The 20,780-nt window shown below is 47.3% G+C and overlaps 1 protein-coding gene across 2 annotated transcripts in view; it reads left to right on the top strand.

The window, feature by feature from the left end:
• The first annotated feature begins 784 nt into the window (after positions 1-784).
• Positions 785-20,780, top strand: part of LOC144258128 (beta-1,4 N-acetylgalactosaminyltransferase 2-like) — a 50,578-nt gene continuing 30,582 nt past the window's right edge. For both annotated transcript variants that reach the window (XM_077806491.1, XM_077806493.1), the window contains exons 1-3: positions 785-939; positions 3,299-3,416; positions 10,093-10,177. In XM_077806491.1, the coding sequence (XP_077662617.1) occupies positions 10,095-10,177 (83 nt within the window). In that variant the 5' untranslated portion in view covers positions 785-939; positions 3,299-3,416; positions 10,093-10,094. The remainder of the gene's footprint in view (positions 940-3,298; positions 3,417-10,092; positions 10,178-20,780) is intronic.

Consider the following 20,780-nt stretch of genomic DNA (forward strand, 5'->3'; position numbering starts at 1 on the left):
TACTGTTAGCTTTCACAGGGCTTGCCAATGGGCAAATGATTAAGTCTGTACATGCAGGAGATTCAAAAGTCTCTGAAAATAAGCACAGAGTTTTGCTTTGATGTGACAACAGACTTCTCAAAGTCAAAGTGTGTCAAGCAAGAAGTTAGAGGGAGTCCTCTATTGCAGTAGTTCTCAACCAGGGATCTGGGGCCCCCTGGAGGGCTGCAAGCAGGTTTCAGGGGGGGGTCTCCAAGCATGGCTGGCGTTAGACTTGCTAGGATTCAGGGTAGAAAGCCAAAGCCTCATCGTGCAGCTCTGCAGCCTGGGTTCCCAAGCCCCACCACCCGAGGCTGACGCTGAAGCCTGAGCAACTTAGCTTTGCAGGGCAGCCCTGTGGCATAGGGCCCCGGGGCTATTGCCCTGCTTGCTACCCCCTAATGCTGGCCCTGGCTTTTATATGCAGAAAAACAGTTGTTGTGGCACAGCTGGGCCGTGGTGTATTTATAGCATGCGGGGTGGTTGGGCGGGGGCTCTGAAAGAAAACAATTGAGAACCTCTGCTCTATTGGAAAATAATGGTTATTGCAGTTGACTAGCTTGTGACATGTGTACTGCTGCTCTCTACTGGCAGTGATCAGAACTTCTTGAACTGTTCAATGAGTAAGTCGGGAACTGCTAAGGTCTGCCAGAAATTTCCTTTTATCTTAAGTGCATGAGAATTTGCATCATGGGAGAAGCAGAGTTATCTCTGCGTCACAGTGAATGGTCATGGGTTTGTTACATTATAAACAGTAAACATTAGCCACAGCTGGCTGAGACATCAGCATGAAGAAGCCAGAAGGTTATAAGCTGCTTATTATGATGCAGCACTTTCAGTTGAAGTAGCCAGAGGCTGAGCATCGACTCTAGGTTTCTATGATAGTCTACGGATGTGACAGGAGCTAGACTACGCACAAATGTAAGTCACTTGTCTGATGATGCTTCTAGTTTATTAGCTTTAGAAATCCCCAGGAAGGGAAGGTTCAGCATTTAGGGGGTAGAATTTGATCTCAGTTATACTGGTATAAAATACATTTTTAAAAAGGCAGAACCCCACCCCGCTTGAAACCAATGGTATTTCTCTAAATTTGCATAATTTGCACCTGCAATAATGTCTTTGGCCTCAAGATACAGCTAAGATTCATAATGTCTACACTGCAATAAACCCCCCCCAGCACTGAGTCTCAGAGCCCAGGTCAGCTGACTCCTGCTCACAGGGGTGGGTGAGGCTGAATAATTTAGTGTAGCCTTTCAGACTTGAGCCCCTCCCCCCACACCTTGGGGGGTTTCAGAGCCCAGGCTCCAGCCTGGATCTGAACATCTACAGTGGAATTTCATAGCCCCGCAGGCCAGACACAGCTATGCAGTGTAGATGTACCCCTTGTTTACTTTTGGGTGTTTTATTAGATCTGTTGTCCTGAATGGAGAATTATTTGTTCCTGCAGGAGAGTGGGGTGGGGGGAGAGAAAACCTTTTGTAGTGATAAACACCCATTTTTTCATATAGAGACTGAGAGTGGCTAAGTCATTATACAAGGTAACCTATTTCCCCTTGTTTTTTCCTACCCTACCTCCCCCCTCCCCCTCCTCAGACGTTCTTGTTAAACCCTGGATTTGAGCTGGTTATGGCCCACCTTGATTATCATACACATTGTAAGGAGAGTGATCACTTTAGATAAGCTATTACCAGCAGGAGAGTGGGGTGGGGGGAGAGAAAACCTTTTGTAGTGATAAACACCCATTTTTTCATGGTTTGTGCGTATAAAAACATCTTCTGTATTTTCCACAGTATGCATCCGATGAAGTGAGCTGTAGCTCACGAAAGCTTATGCTCAAATAAATTGGTTAGTCTCTAAGGTGCCACAAGTACTCCTTTTCTTTTTGCGAATACAGACTAACACGGCTGTTACTCTGAAACCTGTCAGAGTATGAAACCTGTCATACGTCTCTATTCACTTCTAACAGTGACTTTTAAATTACAAAGATTTGCCCTTGAGATCCCTTGTATTCCCAAGAATAGAAGCTGATAAGGTGTTTGCACAGGGCTTTGAAGATAAAATGTGCAAAACAAATACCAAGCATCCACACCCCTGTGCCACGTAGGTAAACCAACCTAGCCCCCGTTGTAGCGAGCGCTAGGTCAAGGGAAGAATTCTTCCTTCCCTTATTTCTCCACAGTCCAGCTGCCTAGATGCTGGAACCAGTGCTGCAGCCTGCCCAAACCCCCAGCTGCTTAGATACATTCCCCTCAGAGTCTACCTGGCTGTGGGAGCTCTGATTTTCTAGTCACATCCTTCAGTGACAATGTGGCAGCATGAGAACTACCATATTGGGTCAGACCAATGGTCTATTTAGCCCAGTGTCCTGTCAGGGCTAGGACCAGAGTCTTAGGGTGAGGGTGCAGAACAGGTCAAATGAATCCACTCATGTCTTTCCCTCCCAGCTTCTGGCAGTCAGAGGTTTAGGGTCTCCCTGAGCATAGAGTTGCATTCATGACCATCTTGGCTAATAGCCATTGATGGACCTATCCTCCATGAACTTTAGTTCTCTTTAGCCCAGTTATACTTTGAGCCATCACAACATCCCATGTCAATGGGTTAATTGTGCATTATGTGAAAAATGCATTTCCTCTTGTTTATTATAAACCTGTTGCCTATTAATATCATCAGGTGACCTCTGGTTTTTATATTGTGGGAAAGGGCAACTAACATTTCGCTATTCACTTTTGCCATGATTTTATAGACCTCTAGCAAATCCCTCTCTTAGCTTTTTCTTTTCTAAGTTGAATAGCCCTAATCTTTTTAGTTTTTCCTAATATGGAAGCTATTCCATCCCCTGGATCATCTTTGTTGCCCTTCTTTGAAGCTTTTCCAGTTCCAGATATCAGTTCTGAGATGGGGTGACCATCTCAGTACTGGACACAGTATTCAAGGCATGGGCACACTATGGTTTTGTTACCCCCAAATCTGTGTTATAGAATAATAAGGAGGTGACATATAAATAACAGTTTTGACTCCTACTAGCATCTATCCACTGGGAGAGTTAGAAATCTGTTTGCCTCCTGCCTGTGTTGCATTGAAATAAAGGATAGAGAATATAACCTTAAACAGAAAGAAGATTTATTAAGGGAAAGTTACAGCTGGGGTAAGATTCACTAAGGGGAATCACATTACAAATACCCAAGAATAGATTCCAGCAAGGGGCATAAAGCCCAGATCCTCAAACCGTCCCTTGGTTAAATTATTAAGTGCCCGAAAAACAATTACTGTCTCTCTGCAGATGGAGGTCACTGGCAACTGATGGACTGTCTCAGAAACATCGGAGGATCTGACTCTCTACTGCCAAAGCAGGAGATCAACAGATCTGGGCTGATGGCAAAGTCTCCACTGGATATCCAGTAAGTATCAAAGTCCTTGGCAGGTGGTAGTAGCCGAAGTCTTGATCCGATGCTGTGCAGAGAAACTGGACATGGCTGCCTCGATGGTGGACAGCACCGCGTCATTGCTGACAGTTCCTTATATGCTCTCTGTGGCGCAAATTCCTGAAGCACACACTGGCAGACACTGACCCCAACCAGTTCCAGCCAGCTCTCACTCCCTCAAGTTCTGGCAGGAAACAGAGTTTGAGCAGGAAAATGCCATGAAGAAAGGATAGCAAGTAGGGTGACCAGATAGCAAGTGTGAAAAATCAGGACAGGGGATGGGAGGTAACAGGCGCCTATATCAGAAAAAGCCCCGAATATTGGGCCTGTCCCTATAAATCAGGACATCTGGTCACCCTACTACCAAGATGGAGTTCAAACCTTTTCTACCACATGTGCCATCTTGAATTCTCAGACTCCATTTTGAAGAGCCCTGGCTGGGATGCTTTAGTTGGGAATTGGTCCTGTTTTGAGCAGGGGGTTGGACTAGATGACCTCCTGAGGTCCCTTCCAACCCTGATATTCTATGATTCTATGAATTGCAGCAACATTCATTATAATACATAACAAAAGTATAACCATACACCAATAACAGCCTACAGTTTTATATAGTGGCATTATGATATTTTCTGTCTTATTTTCCATTCCTTTCCTAGTAGTTCTTAACATTTGACTGCTAGTGAGCATTGAACTGAATTTTTCAGAGAATTATCCACAGTGACTCCAAGAGCTCTTTCTTGAGTGGTAACAGCTAATTTAGAACCCATCATTATAAATGTGAGCTTCAAAGTTCACAAAGACTGTCTAGGTTCTCTAAACACCTGTTTTGCTTAAAGGATGTTAGCTCAAAACCAGGGCCAGTGGAAGTGCTTCAGTGAAATGCACACAACATCTGTGAAAATAATTAAATCAAACAAGCAACCTTAACTATAGTTTGCAGCCTGAGCACTTCAGCCTTATGCTAGGACATGAGAATCAGAACATGAAAATAACTAGAAAGGGAAAGTAAATTTGTTCATGCTTCCACCTTGGAACTGTATTCCTTCAATAGGTGTTCACACAGTCATTCTCTTGCAGGGTGACCAGATAGCAAGGGTGAAAAAATGGGACACTTTGCGGGGCAGGGGTGGGTGGGTTATCATTGCGCTTATAAAACAAAGCCCCTAATGTTGGGACGGTCCCGAAAATACCTGGACATCTGGTCACCCTATTCTCTCTGTTCATGTAATGGTCCTTTGTGAATGGGCATCCTGTCTACTATTTTCTGGATCTGTTTTCATCTAGCCCAATGCTCAGCTTTTTGATCCATTCCCTTTTTCACCAATTATATATCCTTTCATATCTTTTCCTTGATTCTCTCTCTCTCTCTGGTAAGTCTGTAGATTTTTATTTCCCTCTGCTTCCCTCCTCTAATAAAAAGAACAAGGAGTACTTGTGGCACCTTAGAGACTAACAAGTTTATTTGGGCATAAGCTTTTGTGGGCTAAAACCCACTTCATCAGATGCATGTAGTGGAAAATACAATAGGAAGATATATAGATATATACAGAGAACATGAAAAGATGGGGGTTGTCATACCAACTCTAATGAGACAAATCATCTAGACTCATGGAAAATAAGACCTTGAGGAATTCCACCACGATTTCAACAATTTCCGTCCCACCATTAACCTTCTGCCTGGACCAGTCCACGCAAGAGATCCACTTCCTGGACACTACAGTGCTAATAAACGATGGTCACATAAACACCACCCTATACCAGAAACCTACTGACCGCTATACTTACCTACATGCCTCCAGCTTTCATCCAGACCACATCACACGATTCATTGTCTACAGCCAAGCTCTAAGATACAACTACATTTGCTCCAATCCCTCAGACAGAGACAAACACCTACAGGATCTCTTTCAAGCGTTCTTAAAACTACAATACCCACCTGCGGAAGTGAAGAAACAGATTGACAGAGCCAGAAGAGTACCCAGAAGTCACCTACTACAGGACAGGCCCAACAAAGAAAGTAACAGAATGCCACTAGCCGTCACCTTCAGCCCCCAATTAAAACCTCTCCAGCACATCATCAAGGATCTACAACCTATCCTGAAGGACAATCCCTCACTCTCACAGACCTTGGGAGACAGGCCAGTCCTCGCTTACAGACAGCCCCCCAACCTGAAGCAAATACTCACCAGCAACCACACACCACACAACAAAAACACTAACCCAGGAGCCTATCCTTGCAACAAAGCCTGTTGCCAACTGTGTCCACATATCTATTCAAGGGACACCATCATAGTACCTAATGACATCGGCCATACCATCAGGGGCTCATTTACATGCACATCTACCAATGTGATATATGCCATCGTGCCAGCAATGCCCCTCTGCAATGTACATTGGCCAAACCGGATAGTCTCTATGCAGAAGAATAAATGTACACAAATCAGAATTATAACATTAAAAAACAGTCAGAGAACACTTCAACCTCCCTGGACACTCAATTACAGACCTAAAAGTGGCAATTCAACAAAAAAACTTCAAAAACAGACTCCAATGAGAAACTGCAGAACTGGAATTAATTTGCAAATGGACACCATCAAATTAGGCCTAAATAAAGACTGGGAGTGGATGGGTCATTACCACAAACTAAAAACTATTTCCCCATGCTAATTTTTCCCCCTACTGTTACTCACACCTTCTTGGCAACTATTTGAAATGGGCCACCCTGATTATCATTACAAAAGTTTTTTTTTCCTCCTGCTGATAATAGCCCACCTTAATTGATTTGTCTCATTAGAGTTGGTATGGCAACCCCCATCTTTTCATGTTCGCTGTATATATGTATATTGTCCTACTGTATGTTCCAGTCCATGCATCTGATGAAGTGGGTTTTAGCCCACGAAAGCTTAACCAATTTATTTGGGCATAGTCTCGAAGGTGCCACAAGGACTCCTCATTCTTTTTGCGGATACAGACTAACACGGCTACAACTCTGAAACCTCCTCTAATAGCATCTGCTCACATACCCAGAACTATTTTTTCTGCGTCTCCTGATCTGAAACCTTTCCTATTTTTCCTTCTTTCTGCCTTCTCACTTCCCAGTCACCTACTTTTCTTCGATCACTTCACCTCCTATCCAGACTCCCTCTCCCCAGGACAGCATTCTGCACTGCTGCATTAAGTGCTAATGCCAGGGTCGGGGCTAGTACAGTAGCACTTTGCACTGTCACTAGGGGAACAATATGGGCCAACTTCCAGTGGCAGAGACAGCCACACATCAGGGGATGCAATTTGTTCTGCCTCATCTTCGCACTTACACTGTGCCCATCACGGTTGGACATGAGGCTCTAAATGCAGAAGCACAGTGCTGCAGCAGGTCAAGTATCTAACAACATAATTCCAAAATGAACAGTCCACTGCACGCCCTCTTCTCCCTGGAGAGCCAATGAAAGAAAAAAAAACATATGACTGAGGTCACATTGCTTAATGTGCTCTTGGCACAGTCTAAGAACCTATATAGAATAGAAAGGAGTGAAAAAGTACTGGGGTGCAAAGAAGCAGGAATAGACCTGCTTTCTTTTACGTCAAGGCTGGTTTAAGGGCACCATGGGAACCCAGTTAATGTGACTTTTGCTCAACCCTAAGGTTAGTAAAAAGAAAAGGGGTACTTGTGGCACCTTAGAGACTAACAAATTTATTTGAGCATAAGCTTTCGTTGAAGTGAGCTGTAGCTCACGAAAGCTTATGCTCAAATAAATTTGTTAGTCTCTAAGGTGCCACAAGTACTCCTTTTCTTTTTGCGAATACAGACTAACATGGCTGCTACTCTGAAAGCAAAGGTTAGTGTCACTGACCCTTTAAATCTAGCTCCTAAAAAGAGGGGGAAAATCCAGTCTCAGACAAAGGGAGACAAAACAGCCACAAGGCAGTGTTAGCCAACACATATATCTTGTTAGTATATGCCACGTTGTAAGAATGCCTGGCAGTTATAAGAGCCAAACTGGCCTATGTTTTTCCCTGAGTTTTGTTCATTCATGCTAAGCTACATCCCACTATACCCTGTGTGATAAAGCTCTGTTCTTGCCTCCATGGGTCCCACGTTTCCTGGCAGATTTCGCTAGCCTCAGAGGCTCACTGTGACCCTCCACATAACCCTTTTCTCTCTAGGGACAAGGGTCACAGTCTACTGAGCCATTTTCATCATAAGCCAGCGAGGGAGGTGAGAAGTTATCCTCCCTTGCACAGTCTCTGTTGTCTCCCAGTCTCAGTGATTAATCGGGGGCAAAGGTGGGGGGAAGCCCGGGCCCACCCTCTACTCCGGGCTCCAGCTCAGGGACCCTAATAGTATCAGCTATGGTAGCTGACCTTTTAGAAACATGACATGTACAATTCCCTGGGCTACTTCCTCCACAGCAGCCCTCACTTCCTCAAGCTCCACTTCACCCTTATCTCAGGGCCTCCTTCCTTGTGCCTGATATGGTGTGTGCTACTCAGCCTCTCCAACAGCACAACTTCCTCCCACAGCTCCTGACATGCACCCTCACCTGACTAACCAGGAGGCTTTTAACTAGTTTCAGCCAGCCCCTGATTGGCTTCAGGTGTCCCAATCAACCTAGCAGTCTCCCTGCCTTCTGGAAAGTTCTTAATTGGCCCCAGGTGTCTTAATTGACCTGGAGCAGCTGCCATTTCACTTATCCTAGTACCAGGGATTTGTTTAGCCTGGAGCTAATATATCTATCTCCCACTACTTTTCTATAGCCATCTGGCCTTGCCCCGTCACACCTGCAATAATACAAATCAGCATTTGGCAGGTGCCAAGGGGCCAGTTGGAAATAAAAACAGAAGCAGCCCTTATTGTGGGCACAGCCCCTGGGCACAAGCATAGCCTTCCTCAATACACACCAGAGAGACAAGGTGGGTTAGGTAATATCTTTTTTTCTGAAATGACCACACCCAGACAGAAGAGTAGAGGGAGGTTAAAAGTGTTAGGGGAAAAAACAATTAGCCCTTGCTCTCACCAATTTAGGTGCTTGGTTTGACTCTAGGATCCCACGAACTTCTAAATTCTGAGTCTAATCTATACATGCCTCTTTTATTAGTTAACAGAAATACAGCTCGAGCTGGGTGCCTCAAGAGAGGGACCCTGCCCCTCAGAAATTGAAAGCAATTATACCCTTTACAGTTGGTAACACCGCCCTTGCCCATGTCCAAAGTCCAACCCCTAATTTGAGTAGGGGTCTCTGCTCTTTTCCATTAGACACTTCTGTTGCTGAGTGGACAGTCCGTTGCAGGGTGCTGGATTTGCTCTGGGAGACAGTCAGTCCTACTCCTTGCATTCTTTTTTATCTTCAGTGATAACGGGCAGTCTCAACTGGTTTTGTAGCTGCTTCTTCAGCATTCATAGAATCATAGAATATCAGGGTTGGAAGGGACCTCAGGAGGTCATCTAGTCCAACCCCCTGCTCAAAGCAGGACCGATCCCCAATTAAATCATCCCAGCCAGGGCTTTGTCAAGCCTGACCTTAAAAACTTCTAAGGAAGGAGATTCCACCACCTCCCTAGGCAACGCATTCCAGTGTTTCACCACCCTCCTAGTGAAAAAGTTTTTCCTAATATCCAACCAAAACCTCCCCCACTGCAACTTGAGACCATTACTCCTTGTCCTGTCATCCGCTACCACTGAGAATAGTCTAGATCCATCCTCTTTGGAACCACCTTTCAGGTGGTTGAAAGCAGCTATCAAATCTCCCCTCATTCTTCTCTTCTGTAGACTAAACAATCCCAGTTCCCTCAGCCTCTCCTCGTAAGTCATGTGTTCCAGTCCCCTAATCATTTTTGTTGCCCTCCGCTGGACTCTTTCCAATTTTTCCACATCCTTCTTGTAGTGTGGGGCCCAAAACTGGACACAGTACTCCAGATGAGGCCTCACCAATGTCGAATAGAGGGGAACGATCACGTCCCTCGATCTGCTGGCAATGACCCTACTTATACATCCCAAAATGCCATTGGCCTTCTCATTGTTGACTCATATCCAGCTTCTCATCCATTGTAACCCCTAGGTCCTTTTCTGCAGAACTGCTGCCTAGCCATTCGGTCCCTAGACTGTAGCGGTGCATTGGATTCTTCCGTCCTAAGTGCAGGACTCTGCACTTGTCCTTGTTGAACCTCATCAGATTTCTTTTGGCCCAATCCTCCAATTTGTCTAGGTCCCTCTGTATCCTATCCCTATACTCCAGGGTATCTACCACTCCTCCCAGTTTAGTGTCCTCTGCACACTTGTTGAGGGTGCAATCCACACCATCCTCCAGATCATTCCTCTCAGGTCAGCTTGACCTCGGCCTACTTTAGTCACTTATGCTAAGTTAGTAACTTATGCTAAGTTATAAGAACAAACTTATTGAACATTCATATAAAATAGCATATAAGCACTTTTTTATAACAAAAGTAAACAGACCAACTGGAAAAACCTGGTTTGATGCTGTTTTTAAAATCTCGTGATTTTTTGGGGGGGTGAATCCTAACTCATGATTTTTTATCTCTGGTGGTTGGCAATACTGAAGGGGGCTCCCCCTGGTGTCAGGGCCTGGGCCAGTGCCTCCCTCCCCTGGCTCTCTGATCCAGGAAGTAGATATGAAGCTGTGACTTCTGTTCCCAGGAATGGAGCTGGCAGTCCCCTTTCTCGCCCGCCAGAGGAGGGCTGCCTGGGCAGCCAGAAAAGCCACCCACCTCTGCAGCCCAAGGTAAGCCCAGCTGGGGCAAGTCGGGTTCCTGGGGGTTGGGGCACCCAGCAGCCTCCGAGTCCTGGGTGCTGCAGCGCTCAGCTCCTGCTGAGCTCTAAGCAGGGGCTTGAGGCAGAAGACTACTGTTTGTTACAGGGATTGGTTCCTGGGTTAGTGTTTCTCTGGTGTGGTGTGTAGTTGCTAGTGAGTATTTGCTTCAGGTTGCGGGACTGTCTGTAAGTGAGGATTGGCCTGCCTCCCAAGGCCTGTGAGAGTGGGGGATTGTTTTCCAGGATAGATTGTAGACTGTTGATGATGCACTGGAGAGGTTTTAGCTGTGGGCTGTACATGATGGCCAGTGGTGTTCTGTTATTTTCCTTTTTGGGCCTGTCCTGTAGAAAGTGACTTCTGGGTACCAGTTGTGACGTTGCACTCCATATGCCTTATGAAAATATGCTTGGAGTGTGAATATAACATAACTGGAATATGCTTTATGCAAAAGGTCACTTGTAAGTATGATTACAAAGCTTATAATCTACTGAGTGTGTTCATCCTATTTGTATGTATATATGTATCATTCTTGTATCTAAAACTAGAAATATGAAGTTAACTCTGAGGTCCTATTGTAATTATGCAAAGTGTGGGCCATTAATGGTGGTTTAGAATCTTGATGGCTCCCATTGACCAGGACAATTGATTGTAAATGGGTCTTGGGGGAGGGATAGATCAGTGGTTTGAGCATTGGCCTGCTAAACCCAGGGTTGCCAGTTCAATCCTTGAGGGGGCCATTTAGGGATCTGGGGCAAAAACTGGGGATTGGTCCTGCTTTGAGCAGGGGGTTGGACTAGATGACCTCCTGAGGTCCTTTCCAACCCTGATATTCTATGATTCTGTGTTTACTTGTAAGCCTTCCTGTGAGTCAGGCTGGGAGAATGGAAGCTTGAGGGATGTGATCATGTCACCTGGTAGTGGTGGAATCCATCTTAAACCTGGTGTTTTTCCATTTAGAAGGAGGGGTGGGAATCCAGAGAAACAAAAGATTCTCTCCTTCAGCCAAAGCTATAAAAGGGGGTGGAACAGAACAAAGGGGGTTGCCAGTCATCAGAAATCCCCTAGTTACCACTTGTACCAGGGGAAAGGATTGGGCCCAGACTAAGGAGTCTAGTCTGTGAAAGTAGCTTATTGGAACATCTCTGAGGGTGAGATTTACCTGTATTCAGTTTCTTAAATGAATTAGGCTTAGACTTGTGTATTTTGTTTTATTTTGCTTGGTAACTTACTTTGTTCTGTCTGTTATTACTTGAAACCACTTAAATCCTACTTTTTATACCCCAGGAGCGAGGACCAAAGTCTCAGCCCGCCTGAGCCCCGCCAAAGCCCGAGCCCCACCATCCTGGGCAGGGGGGCCAAAGCCCAAGGGCTTCAGCTCCCGGCAGGGGGCCTGTAACCTGAACCCCACCCTTGGGCTTTGGCATCGGCCCACGATGGTGGGACTCAGACTTTGGCTTTGGTCCTGGGCCCCAGCAAGTCTAAGCCAGTCCTGGCAACCCCATTAAAATGGGGTCCCGAACCACTTCATTGTCCCAACCCACAGTCTGAGAACTGCTGGTCTAAGAAGACCAACTAGACCGATGGATGGGTAAATAAACAGAGACACAGAGGGGTGAAGGGACTTGCTTAAGGTCACGCAGCACGCCACTGACGGAGCTGGGAACAGAATCCACCTCTCCTGACTCCCACTCCAGTATCCTACCTGCTAGACCATGCTGCCTTTCATGTGATGAAAGCCTCTGTGTGGTGCAGGTGAGCTTGGTTGGAGGGGGTATACACTGCTCTGATTCATATGGCCGTGGCAACTAACTGTTAGGTGAAAGAATAAAACCAAACCTCTATAGGCAGGGTTCCTACTCTGTGCTGACAACTATGATTTGATCCAAACCGGAGCAATTATTAGCTAAAACTGGCCCACAGACTTTGCTCCTGCATAGCAGGATGAGCTGGATTATACTGTTCAAAATAATTGAACACGTTGTTTTACTAGTGAATTGTATTTATTCAATGGTTTCTTTTTGGCACTGGTGTTCTGGCTTGCATTTCTTACGAGGCCTGTATCTCAACAGTTCAGTATGTGTTCTCTTTCTACATTTCCAAAATAAAATTTATTTTGCTTAGTTTGCAGCTATTTTTATTTTAAAAGATCAATCTTAGAATCATAGAATCATAGAATATCAGGGTTGGAAGGGACCTCAGGAGGTCATCTAGTCCAACCCCCTGCTCAAAAGCAGGACCAATCCCCAATTAAATCATCCCAGCCAGGGCTTTGTCAAGCCTGACCTTAAAAACTTCTAAAAAAGGAGATTCCAGCACCTCCCAATATTTATGTCCTTTCTAAGCTGAGCAGTAGTTTGTGTGCAGTATATTTCTAGTAGGCGTTTGTTCTCATGGAGAGAATTTTGCATAGGGTGATGGTACAGCTGAGCCATTCCTCACAGAGGAATCTTTTTACCTTTTGAGTAATTTGGCTGAAAATCTCAGAATTGGGGAGATTTCCAATAGCATTGCTGTGTTTTCACTCTCTATATTGAAACAGACAAGGCTGTTACAGCAAAAACAACGAGGAGTCCTTGTGGCACCTTAGAGACTAACAAATGTATTTGGGCATAAACTGTTACAGTGAGTGGAAACCTTCCTCAGCCGCTACTAGCTGCCCTGCAGGAAAACACCCTTCCTGCTCCATGGCGTGCAGCGGGAGCGGATACTGCTGCACGTGTCTCTCCTGCGCTTGAACCATGCTGGGCTCTCTCACGCTTGGACAGCAGAACGTGGGCGCTGGGGAATTAGGCTGCAACCGTGCACCCCTCGGAAGGAAAAACTGCAGACATGAGAAAAGGCAGATGGGACCTCCCCAGCGTTTGTGAGGACTTGTGTAGTCTCTCCTAGTCCTCCCTCCACCCCTGTTTTGGATACAGTTGAACCTTTACCAAGAGGAGGATTTTGATCTGTGGAAACACTTATTTAAAAAGCTCTGGTCCTTGCTGCTTCACCAACCCCCTGGTGCAAGCTGCAGTGTGCAACCATGGCTCTAGAGCACTGACGGGTTTGGTTTTGTGGACAGGGACTGGCTGGTTTGGTTTTATGGACAGGAAAACAGCCGTGTTCTCCGAGGATGAAATTCTCTGCTCACATCCCGGCTCTGCTCTGCTCTCAAGACATGTACCTGTCATAGCTGGAGAGCAGGCTCGCAGAGTGGAGCTGCAGCGTGTAGATCCGAAAAGAGGATTTTGCCTTAGGTGCAGACGCTTGTTGGGAAAGAATATGCTGCAAGAACACTATTGCAAGCAAGAGTGGTTGGGAGGACCATGACTGTGGAAGACTGTTTGCAGTATATAAAGGGAGAGAAAGGTGCATTCTCACACTCAGCGTTATAAACTCTTCTTTGGGGTCCCATGCTGCAGCACAGCTGAGATACTCTGCTTCCCTCTTTTCTCTGCGGTTTTCAAACAGCAGGTCACGACCCAGTACTGCATGACGAAATGTAAGGCACTGGGTCATGGCGTTAAAAGTCCCTTTGGTGGTACTGCCCGGCTAAGGCAGGCTAGTTGCTTCCTGTTCTTACACCGTGCTGTGGCCTGGAAGTGGCCAACAGCAGATCTGGCTCCCAGGCAGGGGTGCCATGGGGTTTTGTCCGCTGCGCCCCGCCCAGAGCACCGGTTCCAGGCGCCTCTGCCTAGGAGCTGGGTCTGCTGCTGGCCGCTTCCAGTGCGCAGCGCGGTCCACAGGGCCAGGACAGGCAGGAAGCCTGCCTTACCATCCCCGCTGCACCGTTGACCGGGAGCCGCCCGAGGTAAGCCTACTCCCCAACCCCCTGCCCCAGCTCTGAGCCCCCCCAAACCCCTCATCCCCAGCCCTCCCAGAGCCTGCACCCCCACCCAGAGCCCTGAACCCTTCCCACACCCCAACCCCATGCCCCAGCCCTGAGGCCCCCCAAACCCAGAGAGCCCTCCTGCACCCCAAAACCCTCATCCCTAGCCCCACCCCAGAGCCTGCACCCCAAGCCCAGAGTCCTGACCTCCTCCTACACCCCAAGCCCCTGCCCTAATCCAGAGCCCCCTTCCACACCCCGAACCCCTCATTGCCAGTCCCACCCCGCAGCCCTCACTCCCACACCCCAACCCTCTACCCCAGCCCTGAGCCCCCCCAAACTCAGAGACCCCTCCTGCACCCCAAACCCTCATCCCTGGCCGCACCCCAGAGCCTGCACCCCAAGCCCAGACCTCCTCCTACACCCCAAGCCCCTGCCCTAATCCAGAGCCCCCTTCCACACCCTGAACCCCTCATTGCCAGCCCCACCCCGCAGCCCTCACTCCCGCACCCCAACCCTCCACCCCAGCCCTGAGCCCCCCCCAAACCCAGAGACCCCTCCTGCACCCCAAACCCTCATCCCTGGCCGCACCCCAGAGCCTGCACCCCAGACCTCCTCCTACACCCCAAGCCCCTGCCCTAATCCAGAGCCCCCTTCCACACCCTGAACCCCTCATTGCCAGCCCCACCCCGCAGCCCTCACTCCCGCACCCCAACCCTCTGCCCCAGCCCTGAGCCCCCCCCCAACCCCTCATCCCCAACTCCGTTGGGTCGCGGGCATCAAAAATTTTCTTCAACTGGGTCGCCAGAAAAAAAAAAAAAACAACAACTTTGAAAACCAGCTGGCCCCCCCTTCGGACAACACGGCCCCCAGGAGCGAAGCCTCAGCCCGCCCCAGCCCTGCGGCACTGGGTGGGGAGACCAAAGCCCGAGCCCCACCGTCCCGGGAAGGGGGGCCCCGAGCCCGGGGCTTCGGCCCCCGCAGGGCCGTCCTTAGGCATACGCGACTGCGTAGGGCACCCAGAAATCTGGGGCACCACCCTCGCCGGCTGCTGCGCGGACTCCTCCCCTCCCCTCCCCAGGGCTGGGCCGGCTTCTCCCCGACCGGCCACCCTGGCCCCTCGGCTCCGCCTCAGCAGGGGGGGCACGGGAAGTTTGCATGTAAGTAAGCGGGGGAGGGGGGGACCTGGAGGCTGGGGAGGGAGCGGGGTGGGGGGATCCCCGGAGTCTGGGAAGAGACGGGGGGCGGGTAGAGCCGGGCATGCGACGTTGCGGGGCGGAGGAGGACCCGAGCTGGGGAGCTGAGGGGGGGGGCAGGTGAGGCTGGGAACAGAGTGGGGGGGGATACCTGGAGGCTGGGAAGAGAGCGGGGAGCCGAGCTCGGGGGTAGAGCTGGGCACGGGACTTCGGGGAGCCCGGGGACGAAGGAGGACCCGGGCTGGGGATTGCTGGGGGGAGCCGGGCTGGGAAGGGAAAAGAGCTGGGGGGGGTCTTTGTCTGGCTCAGTGAGTGAGCAGCCAACTCGCTAGGGCCTCCTGGGGAGCAGGCTGGTGGCCCCAGGGGAGAGCAGCTGTTCCGAGCAGCCCCCCGCTGTACCTGCCCCCTCTCCTCTTCCGCCCACACGCCCTGCCCGGGCAACGCCCTGCAATCTCTCTCCTGGTCTCCTTTTCTCTCCACCTCCCCCTGCTCTGAAGTTTAAGCCCAGATGCGAAGGAGGGATAGCTCAGTGGTTTGAGCATTGGCCTGCTAAACCCTGGGTTTTGTGAGTTCAATCCTTGAGGGGGCCACTTAGAGATCTGGGGCAAAAATTGGAGATTGGCCCTGCTTTGAGCAGGGGGTTGGACTAGATGACCTCCTGAGGTCCCTTCCAACCCTGATATTCTATGATTCTATGATCCCCTTTGGACTGTTATCTTTTCTCCCCTCCCTTTCTCAGCAGGGATCAGCAGCAGAGAGGGGCTGGGAGGAGGGAGAGGCGCACACACAACCAGGCTGGGGAGGAGGCTTTTCCTGCCCATTCACAATATTCCAATGTCAACATGACGAAACTGACGCTAAAACAATGGGAAGAGGGGGGTGTACTGGAGCAGAAAAGCAGCAATCAGGACTGCAGAATGCAAGGGAGGGAGCAACTTCTTAGCTGGGGAGGGAGATGGACTCACACTTGACAAGGCTGGAGTAGCTGAAAACTTTTATTTAGGGAAAAGGGACTGTGATTTTTTTTTCTCTTGTGGATCCAAGTATCTCCAGGGCTGCCTCTTAAGCTGGTAGCATTTTGAACGAGGGAGGGTTCTAAACAGTACAGCGTTAAGTGGGATTTTAAAGGTCCCTTCAAGAGTGCAGCACCTTCTTCCTCACCCACGGGAAAGACCTTTAAAAACAGCTTTAAATAATCCAAAACAAGAGCCACTGTTCAAATGCATCTGATGAAGTGAGCTGTAGCTCACGAAAGCTCATGCTCAAATAAATTGGTTAGTCTCTAAGGTGCCACAAGTACTCCTTTTCTTTTTGTTCAAATGAGATGTGGCTCGTTATGGCTCCAGCCCCCTGTTGAAGCATTGTTGAAACTGCGTGCCGAGTTATACCCAGTACAATCCCACTGAGCCGTGTGTGGCAACCAGGAGTGTAAATCAGGGCAGAAAAAGACACTGGTGCCTGAATATAATTCCTTTTCTTTTTAAACTGCATCTCCCAAGTTCCTCTTCATTTGTCAGGATTAGAGGGAAATGCTCTATTTTAGGGAGAATGAAAGGCCATTTGGGAGTTGATGGCCCAGAGCCATGGCAGGCAAGGGCCTGGATGAGGGCTGGACTCAGCCATTGGTATCAGCTGTTCATTTGAATGACAAAAAAGAGATTTTGGGTCATGGCAGACATCCCAGCCATCATGTAAAATATTTCCCTGTGGCCTTTTGACATGCACACAGAGGTATCTCACTGCCAAGTCCCTATCCTGGGTGGGGTGGAGTGGGGAGGGAGAAGGCTGCAGGGTGATCTCCCACCTCCATGCAGCCAGTGGCCTATGCTTGCCACTGCTATGCTGGAGCCTCCACATTTATTTATTGACAAAATTTAATATTTTGGTGCTGAATTCCGTCAGGAATATGGGATGCTGGGCATTTGCGGGGAGGGCTGTGAGAGGGGCACTGGGCATCGGAGGCGGTGTCTTTGGGTGGGAGATCGCTGGGCATAGGGTTCTGTGGTGGAGATCTCTGGGTGAGGAGCCACTGGGCATGGGGGTTGCTGGCCATAAGGGGGAATGGGATACTGGGCAGGGTAGTGGTGTGATGGGGCACGCTGGCAGTGCAGGGCTGGGTTTGGGGGTGCAGGTGAGTGGGAAGTGCGGGGGTTAGGGGTGAAGGCAGCACAATTAAACTGTTTTTAATAAAGTGCACGTGACAAGTTTTCCAATACTGTAAGCTTATGTTTGTGTTGCTAAGAGCAAGTTGGGCATAGGAGCAACAGTTTAATAATACTGTGTAGGCAGGGGTTCTCAAACTGGGGGGTCAGGACCCCTCAGGGGGTCACATGTTTATTACATGGGGGGTCATGAGATATCAGCCTCCACCCCAAACCCCGCTTTGCCTCCAGCATTTATAATGGTGTTAAATATATTTTAAAGTGTTTTTAATTTATAAGAGGGGTCACACTCAGAGGCTTGCTGTGTGAAAGGGGTCACCAGCGTAAAAATTTGAGAACCATTGGCATAGGGCCCCATAAATCCTAAGGACGGCCCTGAGCCCTGCCCTTGGGCTTTGGCATCGGCCCATGGTGGTGGGACTCGGACTTTGGTTTCGGCCCTGGACCCCAGCAAGTCTAAGCCAGTCCTGGCAACCCCATTAAAATGGAGTCATGACCCACTTCAGGGTCCTGACCCACCATTTGAGAACTGCTGGTGTAGGAAGACCAACCAGACCAAAGGATGGGTGGGTAAATAGAGGCACAGAGGGGTGAAGGGACTTGCTTAAGGTCACACAGCAGGCCACTGACTGAGCTGGGACCAGAACCCACCTCTCCTGACTCCTACTCCAGGAGCCTACCTGCTAGACCACTCTGTGTGGTGCAGGTGAGCTTGGTTGGAGGGGGCATACACTGCTCTGATTCATATGGCAGTGGCAGCTAACTGTTAGCTGAAAGAATAGACAGTTAAGTATGTGTACTCTTTCTACATTTCCAAAATAAAATTTATTTTGCTTAGTTTGCAGCTATTTTTGTTTTAAAAAATTAATATTTATGTCCTTTCTAAGCTGAGCAGTAGTTTGTTTGGAGTATATTTCTAGTAGGCGTTTGTTCTCATGGAGAGAATTTTGCATAGGGTGGTGGTATAGCTGAGCCATTCCCCACAGAGGAAGCTTTTTACCCTTTGAGTAGTTTGGCTGAAAATCTCAGGATGGGGAACATTTCCAGTAGCATTGCTGGGTTGTCACTGTCTATATTGAAATGGACAAGGCTTCTCCTTTTGGCTTAGATGTTGTGAGGTTTGTTATAATCCTGATTTTAATAGACTGACACCTAATTGAATTACATTTTATGTTTTTTCACCAACAATTTGACCTTACAGCAATTCCAGGTTTGTAGTTTTGTGCCATGCTAAAGCAATTACTTTTTAAAAAAGTCTACAGAGCAGATAAATATTCTCCCCTAGCTCATTTTAGGTGGTTTTGTATATGTGTCTTCAGGGTAAAGATTTGTTTGATTCTTTGTTTCTCACGTAGGTCTGCAGCTCTTGCACTTGTTAACAGGGTGGGGCTGTAGACACTGAGTATCAAGTGCAGGGCTGGCATTGGGTATACCTGTGTGGGTGAGGCTGTAGATACTGAATACCTGGAGCTAAGATGCTATTGGGTACCTGTGTACTAGGGGTGTGAGTTTCTGGGAGGGTTGGACAGCTCTCTTTGCCATATAGCTCAGATTGGTTGCTTGTGGGGAGCTCATGATGGGGGGGCCGGGGAGAGGGTTTGGTTGGTTAGAATCAGCGTGTTCTGGGAATGGATCTCTCCTTATGTCTGGGCTTCCTACGTAGACCTGGTATTCAGCTGCCAGTGGATTCCAAGATCTTACTGCCAGTTTGATTGTGGCTTGTTGTTGTGTATGTGGTTTTTTTTGTTTTGTTTTTTTGGGTATTTTTTAGTGGAATAACCCAGTGAAAGGGAGTTGTCTCCAATTTCTGCCCATTGTGTTCAGGTTTCAGATTTTCTGGGGTAAACTCTGCAAATGCAAACCCAGCGCAGTTCTATTGAACTGGGCTATTGAGTTTGGCAGATACTGCTGCTGTAGTAGAAGCAAATGACTGCGCCCTGATTGGGGATAAAGGGAAGAGCCTTCCTGGAATTGAACCTCAGGGATTCTAGTGCTTGATACTGGCCAGGAGAGGAAACCCCTTGGCTGCAGAACAGTTCTCCTTGTAAACAGAGTATTTTCTTTTGCTTGTTAAAAACTAACCCGATCTGCTCAGATAGGCAAAACACACTTCACTCCCTCCTTTGGTAAAGGTGCTTCCTATGCCCTCAGGCTGGTATGGGTATGGGCCTTTGACTTGCAAAGGTTATAATGTTCTGGGCTGAAATGGGGCTTTCTGCTTGACTGTCAGCAAAGTTGTAGAGATCCCCAGTCAGTGCATGTCTCTCACCTCTCATTATAGGTGAGTCAATGGCTAATTTTAATAAAACTGAATCTAAAATAAACCAATTTGTCTACTGATGCTTTTAAAATAAATATACTAGAATCTTAGTGTAAAAAGCTAAACAAGGACAAGAGAGCCACGTCCATTAAGATACATTTAAATAATTGTCCATCATTTCCATATAGACAGATGGGGCGTGGGAGGGGAGGTTTCTTTTAAAACTGTAACAACAACAAAGTTTGTGCTAAAGGGGGAATTTATAGGAGGAAACTGCTGTGTATTTACTGACTAAATAGGATTTGATTTAAATCACTAGTCAGAAAGACTAGATTTAATCATGGATTTCTACATAAAAGTGCATTTTTGTTGGTTGTTATAACCTTAATACATATTTCTCACAGCTCAGATGTAGGTTTCATTTTTAGAAGGTGCACACTATATATTTTTAAAGTGATTTATTTTGAAAGCTTTTCAGATTAGTTTTACAGCTACATCAGAAAATGAATGATTGGTTATTTCATTTACCAAAGGTAATAGAAGCAGATATTTATGAAGATATTGGGAGGTGAACTATCATTAATATTTGGAGGATTTTCTTGCCATGCTATATTAGGAGAAGAACATCACCAGACAGACATTGAAATTGTTTTATTTAACTAAAACAACAATGTTATGTATTCTGGATTTTTTTCTTCAACAGCAAACATATATAATATTTTAACAAAATATGATGTATACGAATTCTTGAATTTAGTTAAACATTCAAACATTCAAACATTAAACATTAAACATTAAAATCAGGTCTGTTTTTGTTAAAATTGTTTTTAACTAAAATAGTTGAAATATTTAAAAAAACACCCCCTCCCCCAAAAATTAAATCAACTATGTCAGACAGGTCAACATGAGAAACTTAAAATATTGGCTTCTGCAGCTAACTCAGTCGTCTTCACTTTCATTTTCCTGTTTGTTCATAATCTGGAAAAGAAAAACAAGCTTTCCTGCTTTTTCAGGTCCCAAACAATTTCTCAGTTTGGAAGGAATTAGTTCAAAGGAACAAAATATTCTTTCTACACCAGCAGAAGAAGCTACTGCTGTTAAAAGTGATATTATCACTTCAACGGTCTCTGAATCCAAGTGCTTA

The sequence above is a fragment of the Eretmochelys imbricata genome, chromosome 27 (genome assembly GCF_965152235.1).
Source record: "Eretmochelys imbricata isolate rEreImb1 chromosome 27, rEreImb1.hap1, whole genome shotgun sequence".
NCBI classification, from domain to species: domain Eukaryota; kingdom Metazoa; phylum Chordata; order Testudines; family Cheloniidae; genus Eretmochelys; species Eretmochelys imbricata.